This window comes from Pan troglodytes, chromosome 1 (genome assembly GCF_028858775.2).
Source record: "Pan troglodytes isolate AG18354 chromosome 1, NHGRI_mPanTro3-v2.0_pri, whole genome shotgun sequence".
Classification (NCBI taxonomy): domain Eukaryota; kingdom Metazoa; phylum Chordata; class Mammalia; order Primates; family Hominidae; genus Pan; species Pan troglodytes.
Genome location: NC_072398.2, coordinates 18,336,669 through 18,353,354, shown reverse-complemented (window position 1 = coordinate 18,353,354; position 16,686 = coordinate 18,336,669). Strand labels below are relative to the sequence as shown.

Here is a 16,686-nt window from a genome sequence, read left to right as displayed (position 1 = left end):
CTGCACAGTTCCTCCACCTCAGGATTTCTCAGCCTTGACCCTGTTACCCTTTGGAGCTGGATAATTCTTGGTTGTGGGGAAGTACCTTGTGCACTGTAGGACATCTAGCAGCATACCTGGCTTCTATCCACCAAATGCCAGTAGCACCTCCCTCCCCAGTTGTAACAATAAAAAATGTCCCCTGACACTGCCAAATATCCCCTGGGGTGGGGGGAGTCTCTGCAGCTGAGAACCACTGCTTTATCCCATTTTTGCCAACACTTGGCATGATCCAGTTCTCTATTTTTTTTTCTCTACCAGTTATTTTTAGCACCTTTTCATAGACTGATGGTTTTTAGGATTTTCTCTGTTAATTTTCTATTGAGATCACTGACCTCCTTTTGTTAATTTACTGGAGTGCCCTCTATATTCTTGATGCTTGTGCTTTATTGGAGTTGACATAGCAAACATCTTCTCCATTCTCTCAGCTAATTAACTCTATCCATCTTCACTGACAGAAATCTAAACTTTTATGTAATCAGGTTATTTTGCTTTATGGTTTGTGCTTTTGAAGTTTTATTAAGGACTTTTCTTGCCCTAAGTCACAAGCTATTTTCCTCTATTAGCTTTACACTTTTACCTATTACAATCTGGTCTTTAATCCATAGAACTCACCTTCTACATAGTGTTGGGTAGGAATTCACATTACATTTCTCTGTGCAAATGCATCCACCCGTATAGTGAGAATCCTTCCTTTTCCCTGCCAGTTTGTGGTGCCATTTTGATTGTAAATTAGGTTCCCAAAGATACATGGCTTTGTCCCTGAGCTCTCCATCCTGTTTCATTCCTCTAGTTGTCTGTCCTTGTACCAATACCCACAAACTGTAATTCCATGGCCCTGTAACATGTTTTCATAACACAGCAAGCCACCCCTACCTCACTTCTTTAGTGAACTATTTCTCTGTTTATAACTTAGAGTAATTTATCAGATTTCTCAAATTATCCAACTGGAATTTTTATTAAAGTTGCACTAACTCTCGGGAGGCTGAGGAAGGAGAATAGCGTGAACCCGGGAGGCGGAGCTTGCAGTGAGCTGAGATCGCGCCACTGCACTCCAGCCTGAGCGACAGAGCGAGACTCCACCTCGAACAAAAAAAAAAAAGTTGCACTAACTTTATGAAATTATTTGGGAAGAAGTAACTTTTTTTATATTGTTTTCCCATCCAGAATTATTCAAATCTTCTTCTAATTTTTCTATTTAACTTTTAGGGTTTTCCTTAAAGAAGTCTGTGCATTTACGTTGATTCCTGGACACTGTATTTGTGCCTGCCATTATGAGGGGTATTTTTTTGTTTCTAGTTCAAATTACTGCTTGTTAGGAGCTGAATTGTCCCACCTCCACCCCAGATTCCTTTATGTTGAAGTCCTAACCCCCAGTATCTCAGAATGTGACTACTTGGAGGCTGGGCCATTAGAATAGTAATTAAGTTACAATGGGGTGGCTAGGGTGGGTCCTAACCCAATACGACTGATGTCCTGATAAGAAGAGGTTTGGACACAGACAGCACAGACTGAGGAATGACCTTGGTGAGGACACAGCAGGAAGAGGGGCCTCAGAAACCAACCCTGCTGACATTTTGATCTGGAACTTCCAGCCTCCAGAACTGTGAGAAAATAAGCTTCTGTTGAAGCCACCCAGCCTGAGGCATTTTGTTATGCCTCCCTAGCAAACCAATGCCCTGCTCTTAATTTTTAAAGTTTATCTTATATCCAGGGTTGCCCACTTGTTTTCTACCCAAGTTTAGGTGTGATTCAGAATCACTGATTTCCTCCTAGGGAGCTCCCTCTTGGTACCCATGTTCCCAGAAAGCTGGTAAGTTCATCAGAAGACTGCCTCGGAGCAAACAAAAACAAAAACAAAAAACTCCCAGAAAAGGCCATGAATGGTCCCACCCTGCAACAGCTAGCATTCTTGTTCCCCCGGATTCAGCATATTCCCTCCCTGGCCAGAAAGTGCTGAATACACCCAGGTAGGTTTTGCCTCTATGTTGGTAGCTCCTCCCTCTTGCACAGAAACACCTTTTTAAAAGATGTGTTAATAACACATACTGAGTTACTGCCAAACCTAGAAGCTTGGGAGCTATTTTGTTTCCTCTCATAATGTGTAGATAGAATCATCCAACACTGATGACCCACAAACTTCATCACAAATACTGTAGGCCACCAAGTCGGCAGGTGCAATTACTCACTCTCCCAGAAACCTCCAGTCCTCAAAGCAGCAAGGTTTCAGGACTGTGCATAAGTTAGAAGTCTGCCAACCTAAGTGAGCATTTTTCATCATTTTCAGTCTTAAAAGCTTATTTGATATGAAAAATTAACATCTCCTTAATCTATAGTTGGTAATTTACCACCTACACTTTAATGAATGGAATAGCACTGACCGGCCATGTTTTATTTTGTATTTCTATTCCCCATCCTCCCATAAAAAATCAGCTTTAACTAGATGCAACACGAAAGCTTTCAGGAAGGCAGCTTTTCAGAGCCAGTCACTCAATACAATAAGCTTGTCTGGAAAGGCTTGCCAATGCTTCCATTTCACCCGAGGGCTGTGCAAGTGTCCCCCAAGACAGAGCCCACCCCTCCTGCTAGCAGCCATCACCTCCCACAAACCTGCAGAGAGGACCGCACCAAGACTGCAAAGCAGGCTTCCGGAAGTGGCTTAAGCTAGCTTTCGCTAGCACGAACCCCTTTTTCTCTTTTGTGTTCAACTGCAATCATCTCCATAGGCTTCCTGACACCAGCAGAGGCCCATCACAGACACAAATAGCATTTTTAAAATGGCTTTATTAAAGGCTACAAGTATAAAATATGACTAAGTTACAAGTCGTCAGTAAGAATTTATTACTTTTGAAAATGTTAATTAAAGAAAGGGAGACGCAAAGAAAGGGAGGCTCTTCCTGAAATCCACACAGGGGGGTGCGGCTCAGACGGGTGACAGACCCCCGCTGTTCCCAGTAGGGCAGCACCCCCAAACCCAGGGGGCCAAGGGAGGGGCTCCCAGATGAAACAGAGGCTGGTTGCTGATTTCTTGGGGGAACTTTTGTAAAAATGAAGACACTGAATCCTTGAGCTGAATCCCAAGTGCAGAGACTGTGGGGAGGTGGAGAATCCAAAATCATGCTCAGGTTTCTCCTGAAAAGTGTGTATTTTCTAAAAAATAAATATAAACTCCTGGTTTGAGAAACTCCCTCCTGATGAATGGGAGGAAAATCATGGCAAATGGAGAGCTAAGAAACCATCTTCGCATAGACTTTGCCCAAGGTGTAGAGGAAGATCTGCCGGTCAGGCAGGATGAAGACCCACACATGAGCCTGTGTCCTCCAGGTCGTCCCTTCTTCCAAAAGCACAGCAAAGCAATACAACTTGAGGACTCCCTCCAAGATTTCCTAATTTTTGATTTTACATTTAATCTCAGGAGGCTATACCATTAAGAAACATTATTAGAGTTATTGCTGGGTGCTGGGCCCCAGACGATACTAAGTGAGGCAGAAGCTTTCAATAATTCCTACAGCCCTCAGCACCAAGAAGAACTTGGAGGGAATATTGGGCTTTTTGAGAAAGTGGGAAAGAAATTAGAATTTCTCCCAATAGAAGAGGCAGATCACCTTGGCCTACTCTCTAGGACACAGGTCTTTCTTCTGTGCTACACCAACACTACAGAATACAAACTCATACATATACATTTGCTACCATAGGTTCTACAACAGCCCCATGCCCTCCAGGCAGAAGGTGGAGGCAGGTGGCCGCTGATTCTGAGAATCCCTGTGTGAACAGTGCCGTTAGCCCTGAGGGGAGCTGGCGCTTGCCCAGGCTGTGCCAACTGGGATTTCTAAGCTCCTTTTTCCCTCACCACCATGCTGAAACCTTTTTTTGCCTCACATATATCAACTATACTTAAATGGTACAGAAAGAACCAATATTTGAAAAGTTACAGTAAATCACTGAAGCAGAAAGATAAACTATACCCCAAGGATCCAAATGAGGTTTAGGGACATAAAACAATTGGCAAGAACCAAACCAAAAGTTGGCTATGCCACAGCTTTGGCAGAAACTTTCCTGGAGATGATGAGGGGTTGAGGTGAGTTGCTATGTGCTTTATTTTGGAGCCAGATAAAATATTCTGGAAATCATTTCAGAAGGTCCTATGAAACAGGCATTTAAAAAAAAAAAAAAAAGAAGAAGACACACTTTGGTATTGAAACCGAGCGCTCACTGGCAGGGGTCGCAGAGATTAAGGCTTCAGGTGAGAACGCAGTGATGGCAACATGGAGATGGCGCCATACCGGGCTTGAGGCTCTGCTCAGACGCCTCCTGCAGGCTCACACGGCTCAGGGGCCACTGGGCAGGGCAGCCTCTGAGTGCAGCAGCTTCCCTAGGGGAGGTGGACCACGTTGTACCACTGGGCAGCCTTGGTGTCTGCACCAGATCCAAGAGATACTGCTGCTCTGACACCACACAGGTCTCCACAGGCACTGCTGAGTTGACCGCAAACTCCACTCTTCCACTTCTGGTGGTGGTCAGGGCTGGGGAAGGTCCGTCATGACGCAGCCTGGCTAGCCCTTGGGATAAAGAATGCCCACTGCTCCCATCAGTCCCATGCTGGAAGACTCTAACACAACTAAGCAGAAGAGCCCTGACCTCCAGCCACATCTGCCGTCTGCCCTGACTCCTGCAGGTGCCCAGTCCGGGGAACAACCAACAGGTCACATAAGCAACAAGAACTTCCAAGAGGAAATGGATATAAAACCAAGGAAAGTGGTAGCCCCATTGTTGATAATCTAGATACAAAATAATGAAAAGCTAATACAAAACTCTTTAAACATGCAACTCTTTTTAAACAACAATCCATACTCTGAATATGTATTAGAGCAGGTTAAAGACTACACTGCTACATACCCGCAGTCTGTTCCCTGGAAATGGCGTGAGGGTAGAGGCTGGCACATGATGTGAGAGACATGGCTTCTGCCAGAGAAGCCCCGGACAGCTGCGAGCGCTGGCTGAGAACGTCGCTGGGGGCCAGTCTTTCCGGGGTCACAGCCAGCATGCTGATGTCATGGCTGATAACATCACCCTCAATCACCCATCAAAAGGAACCCATACGGTAAAAAGCGGAGGGGGGAGGGGGAATAATGGAGAAGGAGATGGAAATCACTTATATGATTTTTGTGACATGGTTGAAACACATCCTTTGAGGAGGGGGAAAGTTGGGTGGAGCTGGGAACAGAAGTTTTATTTACAAGATCTCCTGAATTATTAACAGACCTTAAAAATTCCAAATGGAAAACTTCTGTTATCAAATCACTGAAAATAGCATATATATCTGGTTCTACCAAAAAAGAAAAATATCTGGCAATACTGACCAGTTTCCAAATGATTAAGAAAAGAGTGTCAAGAAACCAGTAAAATACATAGGAAAAGGTGGCCCTTTTTATCCTCCTCCACCACACCACTTTGGAAAACATTTTAGGGTTCTTCATTGTATTTTTCTAATACATTTTACCAATTGTCCAGAAAATCAAATCCCGTCTTCAAGACGACATTACTTGAGCTGACCTGTAGAAGGGACAAAAACATGGAAGTAAGACGAGCCTCTTTTTTTCAGTTACGTATAATCTAAAAACAGCATCTCATTTAAAACGACCCAGATAAAAGAGCCTACTTCTGTCTCAGAGGTTCCCTGACCTCAATTTATCTCAGTGCTTGAAATCAGAAGACTAAATAAAGTTCAATGCAATCTATACTCTGCCAGCATCCAACACTAACCCCTCTTCAACCCCAGGCATGTCTGTGAGCAGCTTACAGACCTTACAGAAAAAAGAACAATGTCTCTGTATTTTTCTATAAATCTTTTCTGTTTCTGAATGACAGCCATGTTTAAATTTATTCATCCTAAATAAGAGAACAAATGATAAAGATATTCCTTCAAATATAAAACAAACATCACACACAAACACAACAAAAAAGAACTTGTAAAGTTGAGAAAGTAAACATAGTGTGGAAAGAATGTGAAGCTTATTTCTTTCAGATCTTGTGAAAGGTTATGAAGTGATTTTCCCAAACTCTAAGCTCAGCCTCCGGGGCTCAAGCGATCCTCTTGCCTCGGCCTCCCACGTAGCTGGGACTACAGGCATGCACCAGGCGTGCACCACAAGGCCTGGTTTAATGTCATTCTTCTTTCAGGGGAAAGGGCTTGACTGACAGGTCCCCTCTTGTGAGCATGGGCTGTCTCAAGCTGCTGCTGTTTTCATAAAACTTCTGACTGGCTTCCACTCAGCAGCCTGTTTCTGATGTCCCTTTCCTCCAGCCTAACACCGGCAGGCATTTACCTGGTGCGCCAAGGTCTTCTTGAGCAAAGAAACCTTGACTCTCCACCCTCCAAGCAGCCGGCCAGCAGAAAATGCATACATGGCGGCAAGAGCAGGCAATGGGCTAATGGGCTCGCCCTTGACACCTGTCTCAGGCCCAGTTTGGCTACATGTGAGACTGGTGCAGAGTGAGGCAAAACATGCAGAATGGAAGGGGTGCAATCCAGTTTTCCTTGTTCTGGTTTCCTTCCAGTTTCTTAAATGCAGTGGCATTTCACTGTGCTTTACTCAGAAATCTGTTCTCTCAAAGGAATTTCATGTGCTGTCTCCTACTCTCCACTGCCCACACAGAAACACGTTCCTGCTTCTCTTTAGAGTGGGGACTATCACCTATTTTATGGAAATACTTCCTTCAGAGGAAGCCCCCAGTGCCGAGTCTCAGAGAAAGAGTGCTGGTTAGGGAGGCAGGGAACTGAGCCTGTCTGTAAGGAGGAGCTGATGGGCAGGAGGATGTGAGACAGAAAACAGAACGGAGAGATGGGCAGGTACCGGAGAAGGCAGGAAACGAGAGGGCTGAAAGCACTAGCTTAAGAAGGTGCAGAAACACGAAGAGGACAGGCTAGAGCACTGATGTGGAGCCGAGGTGGGCAGAAGGTACTAGTACCGCTGGATCCTCCCTCCTCGGGAGGACAGCACGTGCAGCCATCTGCCGAGGGAGGTGTGGAAGTACTGGAAACCTGCTCTGGGGGACATTCAATGTTATCAGTGATGATCTCAACTCAACAACAAAATAACCAAAAATTTAAAAATGGGCAAGGGACCATTGGACATTTCTCCAAAGAAGATACACAGATGGCCAATAAGCACATGAAATGAGGCTCAACATCATTCACGATCATGGACAGGCAAGTCTAAACCACGGTGAGACACCACCTCATACCCCTTCGCATGGCACCAGCAAAGACACAGAAAATAACAAGTGTTGCAAGGGAGTGGAGAAACGCGAACCCACATTGATGGGAATGTAAAATGACGCAGCTGCTGTGGCAAACAGTATGCAGGTTCTTCAAAAAAGTAGAAATAGAACCACCATGTGATCCAGCAATTCTACATCTGGGTATGCACCCAGGAGAAGGGAAAGCAGGGGCTGGAAGACTTATTTGTACATACACATTCACAGCAGCACTATTCCTAACAGACAACAATAGCCAGAAGGTGGAAGCAACCCAAGTGTCTGTCGATGGATGAGTGGATACACAAAATGTGGTCTAACCACACGATGGAATATTAGCCTTAGAAGGCAATTCTACACTTGCTACAACATGAATGAGCCTTGAAGACGTCACACTAAGTAAAATAAGTCAGTCACAAAAGGGTAAATACTATATGGTGCTACTTATATGAGGTACCTAGAGGAGTCAAATTCACAGACACAGAAAGTGGAATGGTGGTTGCCAGGAGCTTGCAGGGAGGGATGAATGAGAAGTTAGTGTTGAACGGGTCCAGAGCTTTAGTTCTGCAGGATGAAAGGAGTTCTGGAGATGGATGGTAGTGATGGTTACACAGCATTGAGAATGTACTCAAATGCCACCAAATTTATACTGTAAAATGGTTAAAATGGTAAATGTTTGTATATTTTACCATAATAAAAACTTTTAAAATTCAGTATATGGAACCAGCCCAAATGCCCACCAATCAATGAGTGGATAAAGAAACTGTGGTATATATGTACGATGGAATACTACTCAGCCATAAAAAGGAATGAATTAATGGCATCTGCAGCGACCTGGATGGGATTGGAGACTATTATTCTAAGTGAAGTAACTCAGGAATGGAAAATCAAACATCATATGTTCTCACTCATAAGTGGGAGCTAAGCTATGAGGATGCAAAGGCATAAGAATGACACAATGGACTTTGGGGACTCGGGAAAAGAGTGGGAGGTGGGTGAGGGATAAAAAACTACAAATTGGGTTCAGTGTCCACTGCTCGGGTGATGGGTGCACCAAAATCTCACAAATCACCACTAAAGAACTTATGTCACCAAATACCACCCAAAACCTATGGAAATAAAAAATTTAAAAAATAAAAATTAAAAAAAAAAAAGAGTGACCCACAAGAACCAAGGAGTCTCAAGGGCCAGAGGAGGATGGGTGAGGCTACCATGGAGGCAACTGCATCCTGGGCTCACTCCTCAGCAAGGCAGCCAGGAGCCCAGCGAGGCCCACAGAGGGGCAAGACCCAGTGTGGCCTCTCAAGTGTGCCTGCCCGCTTTGCCAACAGGCAGCTCCCCTGGCCCAAATCCAGACCAGTCCTAAAGAACAGACCATTGCCTCTATGGACAGCTCCCAAAAAGAAGGCCCAACACAGCTTTGAGCTGTGACAGCCCTGGGCGCAGCGCCTTCCAGGGGCCTCTTCTGATAGCAGCCCGCACACTGGGGAAAGCGCAGTGGGCCACGGAATCCTGACTGGTAAACAAATTAGGGCACCCAGATGGACTCGCAAAACTTGTCTTGTTGCATATTTGTTGGTGGCTCAGCACCCTGAGCCTAGGCATCCTGAGGAAGAGGCAGGGGAAGGAGGAAGGAGGAGGGAGAAGAAAAAGAGCATGGGCACCTGTGGCCTGCCTGCTTTGTGGGGGACCCTCTCGGTTCCCGTGGAATAAGGCACCATCCCATCTGAGGACGCGTTGGTAAAGGCCACTCACCTGTGCAAACTTGGGTTCCGAGAACAGGGTGTCTTCCCCATCGTCCTGCCTGACATCAGGAGATGGCAGCTTCCCCTCGAGCTGGGAGCGGGCAGCCTCGTGCAGTGCACTGCTGAAGGCCTGGACAGGCTGGGGTCTCTCACGTTCGGTGCTCACGTTGGGAAGAGGACGCTGCTCCTGACGGAGGGTGCTGGGCCTTTCCACCTTGGCCTCCCTGTCCTTCGGGGCAGGTTCCTGCCGGTAGCAGGGAGGCAAGACCTTTTCCCCCTTCTCCATGGACTTGATCTGGCTAGGGGTCAGCGACTGGAACTCGGCCTCAGGCCCCTCCCCTCGGGACCGCTCAGCATTGATCTTCCAGAATGACGCTTCCTCCTCCTTCCTGGTGGGGCCCAGGGCGTCCAGGCTGGAGGACCTGCTGCCTTGGGAGGACTTGAGGGCCTGGGAGCCCTGGGAAGCTTTGGACAGTGGTCTGGGCTCGCTGGCGGTGGTGCCGTTGCTCGGCTCCTGGATGGATAGGGCGGAGATACTGAACTCCATCTGACTCTAGGGTGGGACGTGAGAAAGGACAGAAAAAAGAAAGTGATCCTGAGAATCGACCGTCACATGTGTGCCAGCTCACACACCCCTCCTCAGCATAAGGACGCACACCAGCCACACACGAGTTGTTGCCCATGTGCTGGAACTGTCTGTCCTGAGTGGTGGGTATGGTCAGGACTCCTGTCGCACACCTGAAATGCATCAGAAGCTTAAATGCCAAGGCCGGGTGAGAGAGTGTGGGTGGTGGTCCCCTCCCAAATCTCATGTCGAACTGTAATCCCCAGTGCTGGAGGTGAGGCCTGGTGGGAGGTGTCTGGATCACGGGGGCGGATGTTGTCTTCATGATGGTGACTTCATGGCTTGGTGCTGTCTTCATGATAGTGAGTCCTCATGAGATCTGGTCATTTAAAAGGGTGTGGCACCTCCCCCTGACTCTCTCCCTCTTGCTCCTGCTCTGCCATGTGAGATACCTGCTCTCCTCCGCCTTCCACCATGAGCCACAGCCCCCTGAGGCCTCCCCAGAAGCCAAGCAGATGCCGATGCCATGTTTCCTGTGCAGCCCGCAGAACCGTGAGCCAATTAAACCTCCTCTCTTTATAAATTACCCAGTCTCAGGTATTTCTTTAAAACAACACAAGAACACACTGATACACTCCCTCATGCACTATGCTACATGCAGCTCAAGATATCTGAGTATTACCGATGAGTAAGGGCTCTCTGCTTGGTAAACAGGGCACCCTCCTGTCTCCTCCAGTGTGGTTTTAGCACCTTCCTGGCAGGTGACGACCCTCATTGGGAGGATAATGAGGAAAGGTGCACACTGCAACAAAAGGCCACATCGCAGCCAGGGTCAGAACCCAGCCTCAGATCACAAACACCCAGAGGGCAGGGCAGGGCCTGGCACCCATCACAGCCTATGCCCCACATCTGAGCACCCACAAAATGCTTTCCTTGATCTGGATGCTGCTAACCACAGTGATCTCTAAAAATGACACTGCTGAGCTGTTTTGACCAACAAAATCATTACATGGCAACCTAAACCTCCTCTTTGGAGTAGAATGTTGTCTTCCAAGCTCTGCAGAACAAGCAATTTGTAATCTCAATCATTTCTAAAATCAATTCTGAAGACTTCTCTCTTCCCTCACCATTTCTACTCCCTCATATTTCCCTGCCTCTTTCTAAAATAAATTAATACGCCAGATGTGGTGGCTGACGCCTATAATCCTAGCACTTTGGGAGGCTAAGGATAGAAAATCGCTTGAGCCCAGTTTGAGACCAGCCTGGGCAACAAGTGAGACCCCTTCTCTACTAAAAATTTAAAAAAAAAAAAAAAGGCCAGGCATGATGACACACGCCTGTGGTCCCCAGCTACTCAATATGCTGAGGTGGGAGGATTGCTTGAGGCTGGGAGGTCAAGGCTGCAGTGAGCCACGATTGCATCACTGCATTCCAGCCTGAGCAACAGAGCAAGACCCTGTCTCAAAAAATATACTAAAAATAGGCCAGGCACGGTGGCTCACGCCTGTAATCCCAGCATTTTGGGAGGCCGAGGCGGGCGGATCATCTGAGGTCAGGAGTTTCAGAGCAGCCTGACCAACATGGAGAAACCCCCTCTCTAATAAAAATACAAAATTAGCCAGGCGTGGTGGCAGGAGCCTATAATCCCATCTACTCAGGAAGGCTGAGGCAGGAGAATCGCTTGAACCCGGGAAGTGGAGGTTGCGGTGAGCCAAGATCACGTCATTGCACTCCAGCCTGGGCAACAAGAATGAAACTCCATTTCAAAAAAAAAAGAAAAGAAAAGAAAAAAGAAAATATACATTAAAAATAAATAAATAAAAGTAATAAAACTACATGACAGAAAGTTTGGGAAACAGAAAAAAGAAAAAGAATCAGTCACAACCCTTCCCTCCTCCCATAATCACTACTGCTTTTTGTTATTTCTATGTAACCATTTTCATATATGTGTTTTATGAGGCTGTAGTTCTGTTGGGCATGTGATTTGGGGTATTGCTTTTTCACTTAATCATAAGCATCATCCATGTTGCTGTATGGTCATTATAATCATTATTTTTAATGGTTGTAAAAATATTTCAGTAGCTGTCACACCACCTACTTAACCGTTTTCTTATTAACAGACAATTTGCTATTTCTAAGCCTTGTTGTTATAATTAAGGTTGCCATAAACATCTTCATGCATACAATCTTTTCCCCATTTTGGGTTAATTTCTTTAGACAGATTTCTAGAAGTGAAATATCAAAATACAAACAATTTAAACCTTTCCTTTTTATGGTTTTGGATGCATACTATCAAATCTGCTTTCTAGCAGCTGCCCCAATTTCTAATGCCACCAGATGTACATCAGAGTAGCATTTTTAGTCACTGAGTATAATAATTTAAAACTGCCTGTGCTAACTTAAGATACACAACATGGTTCTTCATGCCTTTCATGCACAGTCTTTCACATAATCAATGGTCTGTTCAGTCCTTTAAGTTTCTGCAGACAGCAGCACTCTCCCAGGATTCTCGCCAATGGGCAGGTGCATATTTGTCAGGGCAAGGATGGAAATACTACTTTTCCCGTGTGAAGTGCAGGTCCTATACATAGAGAGCGGCACATGCTCTCTGAGTCTGAGATTTCTAAAAGTCCAGCTTCTGACGGCTAGATGTCTTCCCTCCAGCCTTGGGAGATGAGATCACGAGGCCACGAAGAATTCAAGTTTAAAACGCACGCCTAGGCTGCCCTGAAGCTCAGTGTTACAGGAAATAAAACCCATGGGCTGGACGCGGTGGCTCACGCCTGTAATCCCAGCACTTTGGAAGGCTGAAGCGGGCAGATCACGAGGTCAGAAGTTTGAGACCAGTCTGACCAACGTGGTGAAACCCCGTCTCTACTAAAAATATAAAAATCAGCCGGGCATGGTGACGCATGCCTGTAATCCCAGCCACTCAGGAGGCTGAGGCAGGAGAATCGCTTGAACTCAGGAGGCAGAGGTTGCAGTGAGCCGAGATCACGCCACTGCACTCCAGCCTGGGCAACAGAATGAGACTCTGTCTCAAAAAAAAAAAAAGAAAAAAAAGAAACAGCCATCAAAGCATTGGTTCTCTGGTTGAAGACAATGTAGATTACTCAGTGTGCCTGATGTATCAGGACTGTTGTTTCTAAATTATTATTATTTTCATTCTACAAACGAGAAAATGGAGAATCGGAGTGATGAATTAAATTGTCCTAGGGTCACTAGCCCATTAGGAGATTGTGCAGCTGGGATTTCAACCTGGATCGAGAGATTCTAAGCCTGAATCCATGGCTGGGCATCCCTGCATTGCAAAACAACAGGTGGCCACCAGGTATGACATCCATGGAAGCTGCCGGGAGCAATGGACACAGTGGGATTTCTTTATGTATGTGTGTGATCTAATCTGATTTTAAAGGACTGTTTCTGAGTGGTGCACTCTGAATACTCTGCATATTTCCAAATTCCACAACAGAATACAGAAAGACTGTGGGATAGAGATGATAGTTTCTTGAAATAGGCAAATCACTAAAAATGGCTCAGAAGTGGGGCCCAACTCAGGGGACAAAGTTGACTTTGATCTGGAAATTGTAGTGTAAGGAAGGCACTTAAAACTGAGCACTTCGTCAAACCCCAGGCTTTTTTAGGATCAGCAATTTCTACCATGGGTGTCCTTGCTAAGAAGCCTCTAGAAGGTGAGACAGAACTTCCTGTGTATGTGGAGGGCAGCAGTGGGCAGAGCCAGGGATGCTGGGGGGAAACGCCAGTCACAGTGGTTCCTGGGCTGCTTCAGGGGCGCTGCGGAAGGGAACCTGGCAGCACTTAGCTGGGTGTGACCTCCTCAAACAGAATGACAGAGGTCACTCCCAGCCCTGCTTGGGTAACAGGAGACCTGGAGACCTGGCAACAGCTCTTCAGAGGAGGGTGTCATCTGGCTAGAGAAGAGGGCTTTGCTGGCAGAAGCAGCTACCTAGTTTAGGGGGTCTGGAGGTGACTATGGGGAAGACAAGAACTTAACAAAGAAAAAAGTTCTAAGTCTTTTTCCCTATGTATGTGTATGCTGTTCATAATTTTGCAAATAACGTATAACTACAATCTCCTTTAACAAAACAGCCCTGATGATCTCATGAAGGCGGGGAGTAGAAGAAACAGATACTGCAGGCTGGGAAGGGTGTGTGGGTAGGAAGGGGATGAAGAGAGGTTGGTTAATGAGATAGAAGGAGTAAGTGTTTTCTCTAGTGTTCAACAGCAGAGCGGGGTGACTACAGTTAAGTGTGTTGTGTATTTTGCAATAGCTATAAGAGAGGATGTAAAATGTTCCCAACACATAGAAATTAAAAATACTCGAAGTGATGGACATCCCAAATACCCTAACTCGAACATACAGTCTCTGATTTCACAAAATATCACATGTCCCCTATCAATATTTCAAAATATTGTATATCGAAAAAAAAACCTGCCCTCGTCCATCACCCTGCTGGGTGCTAGGCCTCTTCCCCACTGCTTTCCCCAAAGGAAAAGGGTTTGTCATCTAGAATTTCTAAACACAAACCTTTTGGGGTAGGGGAAGAATCTTTTTTCCTGTCTAGATCTGACTCTGCTCAGCTCTAAAAACTCCAGGAACTATAATAAAAACAGACTCTAGCAGGGCCAGGTGGGGGCACAGGGGAGATCAAGCCCATCTCTCAGGAACTGCAGCCCATCCTGCCCAGGGACCTCATTCTACCCGGGGGGACCCGTACTGGTATCTGTGCACACAGCACCAGGACAGAGCGAAAAGTGGCTCCAAGCTCATTTTCAAAGACACACCGACATGCAGACCATAGGAAGGCAGAGCCCCTTTTGCCATTTCAAAGTAAGTTTTACTGCTTTTTGCTTCAGTGACTCCACACTGTTGGCCACTCCCCATCTCTTCCAGTCCAGGGCACAGCCTAGACTTTCCTAGAACAAAAGTCCATTTTCTACAGGTGTGGAAAAAGAGCTGGGCTCTTGAGAAAGGAGGTCATGCCAGCCCTCTCCCACGGCACTGAGCAACAGGGAGCCAGGGCTGGCGGGAGGATGAGGCTCATGAAGGGGAGGAACCCATGGGCCATGGGATGCCAACTCATGGGCGCTGGCCACAGACAGAAAGCCGGGGTTTGGGGATGCAACTTAGTGGTCTTCTATAGTCTTTGAGACAGGGGAGATAGGAGAGTCCACAAGGAAGCCATCCCTCCTGACGGCAACACTGACAGCCTAGCCTCAATGTCCCAAGTGCCCACGGAGGCTCTGCTGGGAGGACTCCCTCCAGCCAGGCCAGGGCTGGGCGTCAGTCACCCCATGCAGGGAACTGGGTCTCAGTTGGCCACGTCTGTTCTAAAAACAGAAGGACCACAACTGAGCCCAGTGTCTATTTTTAACGTCCCACTCACTGAAGAGGAATGTGTAATATTTCAGTAAAAGACGAGTGCAGGCTGCCAAAACTAACTGTTTGGCTTGGCAGCCTCGGACAGATCTAAATTGTTGAGACAAAGGCTACAGAAGCCTTGTCAGAAAAGATCATCATTTACTGGAGCAAATCCTAATACATTCACCAACCACTTAACATCTATTCTTCCCACCTCCCCTCCAAAGAGGGAAGAGGAGGAAGATGAGCAGGAGGATACTAAAAACCTTTAGAATCACAAATTTAGTAGAAGTGGCAGCTGACAGGGACAGACCCAGGGGCCCAAAGAGACGGGGCGTGAACGTAAGCAAACAAACATCCACCCCGTCAGCCTCTAAGGCAAAAAACACCAGCCAGGGAGAACTCAGCTGAGGCCCAACAGGAAATGGGTGCAGAGGTGCACCAGTCCCCAGGGTTGTCAAGGTTAAGGGACAAATAATTGTGTCTGCCATTCTGGGCTCATCATCTCACAGGGACAAAGATGCACCAACAAGGAATTCATCAGCACGATCCCCATTTTTCCTCTATCACAGTGCTTCCTAACGGTAACAGGGAAGAGGGTAACTCTGGAAGCTGCATAGGGGTTAAGAGCCCAGCACTGGGCTTAGGACTGCCTGGTTCACATCTTCACTTTATGCCACAGTTTCCTCATCTGTAAGGTGGGTTGCTGTGAGGATTACACTCTGCAATGCAGGGAGGGTGCTCAGCACAGACCCGGCACGTGGTGAGATTCCTGATTGGGACAACTGTAAAAAGAGGATTTGTGCTGAGTCTGGAGGGCAAGTGGGGCCTTCTCAGGTGGATAGGGGTCAGGGGACGGAGCAAAACACTGAGGTCCAAGAGAACATGGTCCCTGAGGTGGGTGAGAACAGAGCCTGTGGGATGGCAGTGCAGGGCTGAGGGCAGGGCTGAGCAAGTGACGCATCGTCCCACACACATGGAGAGCAGGGAAAGGCCGAGAGCAGGGGCACACAGGGGTCTGCTGTTGTCTCAGGAAGGGGTGAGGCACAGCCCAGAGGAAGGGCAGGAGGGAGGGAGGGGACTGCTGGGCAGAGATGGGGGTCTCGGTGAGAAGCACAGAGACTAAGTTGCGGGTGGGTGGATGCAGCCCCATGGTGTCCTGCCTCTCAGAAGCCCCGTGACTGGTAGTGAGGAGGAACCATTGAGCAGAGCCAACGAATCCTCTATGTCCAGGAACATCCTGCTGGAACAGCCCTTCTGTCCCACCATGGGCAGCAAAGCCCCGAAAGTCACAGATAGACCTGAGCTCCAATTGCTCTCCGCCCACTCGACCTGCCAGGCACCTGACCCCCTGCATCCCGGTGTCCTGACCCACAGCGTGAACAGGGACACCAGCCTCCCAAGGGTGAAAGAATTCAGAGTGCACACACATCCCTATCATGGGCACAGCACAGGGGAAGGGCCTGTGCTCATAAATGCTTATGTATCTTCCCAAGGAGGTGTCTGGAAGGCTTTCCTACTCTGGGAATGATCTATATTAGCCCCCCAAGATCTTTTGATACCCATGAAATCAAGGAACCGATCCCCAGCCCAACCTACTTACTGCCCTAATAGGCAGCTGGACATCAGGTGAAGGAAGGGGGTAGCCAGAAAGGAGAAGCAGCCAGACAGCTTGGGGGAGGGGCAAGGCTGGGGAC

General features: G+C 47.2%; 1 protein-coding gene across 2 annotated transcripts in view; it reads right to left on the bottom strand.

Moving 5' to 3' along the window:
- Window positions 1-2,803: 2,803 nt before the first annotated feature.
- Window positions 2,804-16,686, bottom strand: part of C1H1orf198 (chromosome 1 C1orf198 homolog) — a 31,135-nt gene continuing 17,252 nt past the window's right edge. For both annotated transcript variants that reach the window (XM_016940703.4, XM_016940717.3), the window contains exons 3-4: window positions 9,052-9,594; window positions 2,804-5,592 (exon numbers count right to left, since the gene is read on the bottom strand). In XM_016940703.4, the coding sequence (XP_016796192.1) occupies window positions 5,536-5,592; window positions 9,052-9,594 (600 nt within the window). In that variant the 3' untranslated portion in view covers window positions 2,804-5,535. The remainder of the gene's footprint in view (window positions 5,593-9,051; window positions 9,595-16,686) is intronic.